Genomic DNA, 2,108 nt, shown 5'->3' with positions numbered 1-2,108 from the left:
ATCCCAAAATCTGTATGGGGGACTCCCAGTCTTGGGGGGGGGCAGAATCTCAGGGGTGACCCCAGTACCTCTATGAGTGGAACCCAAACGTCCCCAGGGGGGTTGTGGGGAGCCTGGCTGGGCGGACTGTGCTCAGCTCCCACTGTCCCTACACATCCCCATTCTGTGTCCCCATGTATCTCTCTCTGTTTCCTACTCCCCCTGTCCTCCCTGTGCCCCCCCATGTCCTCCTGGCAGGAGACCTTTGAGCGGGTGTTCACAGCCCCGGGGCTGCGGGAGCTGCCCTGGTTCGTGCTGGCTGGGAACCACGACCATGCTGGGAATGTCACCGCGCAGCTGGCATATGGGCACCGCTCCCCCCGATGGTAGGGACCCCCCAGCACAGCCAGGACCCCTGTGCAGTTGCTGTTTGTTCCCTGGCATAGCCACCTGCCTGTGTCCCCAAGTACCCCTGGGATGTCCCCAAGTGTCCCCAAGCCCCCTGTGTCCCACAGGCACTTCCCGCACTACTACTACAGCCTGCGCCTCTCCCTGCCGGGCACCAACGTCTCGGCCCGGCTGCTGATGCTGGACACGGTGCTGCTCTGCGGTGGTGGGGATGACTTTGGGGTGGGGGGTGCCCCCAAGGGCCCCCAGGATGCGGGGGCAGCGGCAGCGCAGCTGGCCTGGCTGCGGGGACGCCTGGCTGCTGCACGCCACGACCACTACGTGCTGGTGGCTGGCCACTACCCGGTGTGGTCGGTGGCCGAGCACGGCCCCACTGCCTGCCTGGTGCGGCTGCTGCGGCCGCTGCTGCGGCGCCACCGCGTCACTGCCTACCTCTGCGGCCACGACCACAACCTGCAGGTGAGCCCGGGGACCCTGGCCTCTGGGGGGACCCCCAGACCTCCCCCCATGGGACCTCAGTGTCCAAGGACCCCCCCAAAACCTGACACAGGACCCTGGTGTCTGGGGCCCCCTGCAATGGGATCATGGTGTCCGAGGAACCCTCCAGACACCCCCCCCTGCCATGGGACCCTGGCATTGAGAGGACCCCTAGACTCCCCACTGGACCCCTGTGTCCAGGGACCCCCCTCTGACCCCTCTCTGACCCCCAAGGGGCCGCTGCCCCCTTGACCCCCCCTACCTCCCCAGTTCCTGGAGCAGGAGGTGGGCGGGGCCCAGGGGTCCAGATGCTCAACCCCCACCCCTGTGCCCCCCCAGTCCCTGGGGGGGGTGGGGGGTGGGCAGGGTCCTGGTGTCTGGGGGAGGGACCCGGCCATCTAGGTGGGGACCCAGGTGTCCAGACCCCTGACACCCCCCCCCCCACCTTTACCCCCCAGTTCCTGGAGGAAGGGGGGGTTGGCTATGTGGTGAGTGGTGCCGGCAACTTCATGGAAGAGTCCCAGCACCACAGCGGGGCCGTGCCCCCCGGCTCCCTCCGGTTCTTCTTCGGGGCGCCCGCGTCCCCCGGTGGCTTTGCCCACCTGCGCCTGGACGCCCATGCGGCCACCGTCACCTACCTGGAGGCCACCGGCCGCGTCCTCTACCGTGTGGCCTTGCCCCCCCGTGACCTGTGACCCCTGAGACCCCCAGCGCCTGACCCCCGCAGTGCCAGGACCCTGGAGGATCCCAGGACCTGAGACAGCAGGGGACGCAAGGGGGCACCTGGTGGCACCCCTGGCCCCTGGCATGGGGGGATGCCCATCACGGACCCTTGTGTCCCCAGGCCGTGTGGGACCCCGCGAGGGCAGCCAGCAGCCCCCGGCCCCCTTGGTGCTCGGGGACCCTGTGGGGGCATGGGGCCGGACCCCTCGTGACCCTTGACCTGGGGACACAGGGCGGGGCCCCCGTGACCCCTGACCCCGGGGACCCCCGAGGCCCTGTAGAAGCCCCTAGCCCCGGCCTCCACGGGTCCCCAGTGCGCCCCCAATAAAGGGCTTTGGACGGAGCCGCTGCCCCGACCGCCCCAAAACAGCAGCGTTTCGCCTCCGATCGCGGGGGGGGCGGGGCAACTCCGGCCCACGTGGTGGCAGCGGCCACTGCCGGTTGGCTGGGGCCGCGCGTCCGTCGCCCAATGGGCGCAGGGCGGGTGGAAGCGGCGCCAGGTGGGGGCGCGGCCGGGGCCG

The 2,108-nt window shown here is 70.2% G+C and overlaps 1 protein-coding gene across 1 annotated transcript in view; it reads left to right on the top strand.

The window, feature by feature from the left end:
• The window catches only part of ACP5 (acid phosphatase 5, tartrate resistant), a 2,244-nt gene extending 685 nt beyond the window's left edge, over window positions 1-1,559 (top strand). The window contains exons 3-5 of the mRNA XM_010569815.1: window positions 238-365; window positions 495-846; window positions 1,323-1,559. Of these exons, the coding sequence (XP_010568117.1) occupies window positions 238-365; window positions 495-846; window positions 1,323-1,559 (717 nt within the window). The remainder of the gene's footprint in view (window positions 1-237; window positions 366-494; window positions 847-1,322) is intronic.
• The last annotated feature ends 549 nt before the right edge of the window (window positions 1,560-2,108 follow it).

Source organism: Haliaeetus leucocephalus, unplaced genomic scaffold, assembly GCF_000737465.1.
Source record: "Haliaeetus leucocephalus isolate CR32 unplaced genomic scaffold, Haliaeetus_leucocephalus-4.0 Scaffold274, whole genome shotgun sequence".
Lineage (NCBI taxonomy): Eukaryota > Metazoa > Chordata > Aves > Accipitriformes > Accipitridae > Haliaeetus > Haliaeetus leucocephalus.
This window is presented reverse-complemented; position numbering and strand designations above follow the sequence as displayed.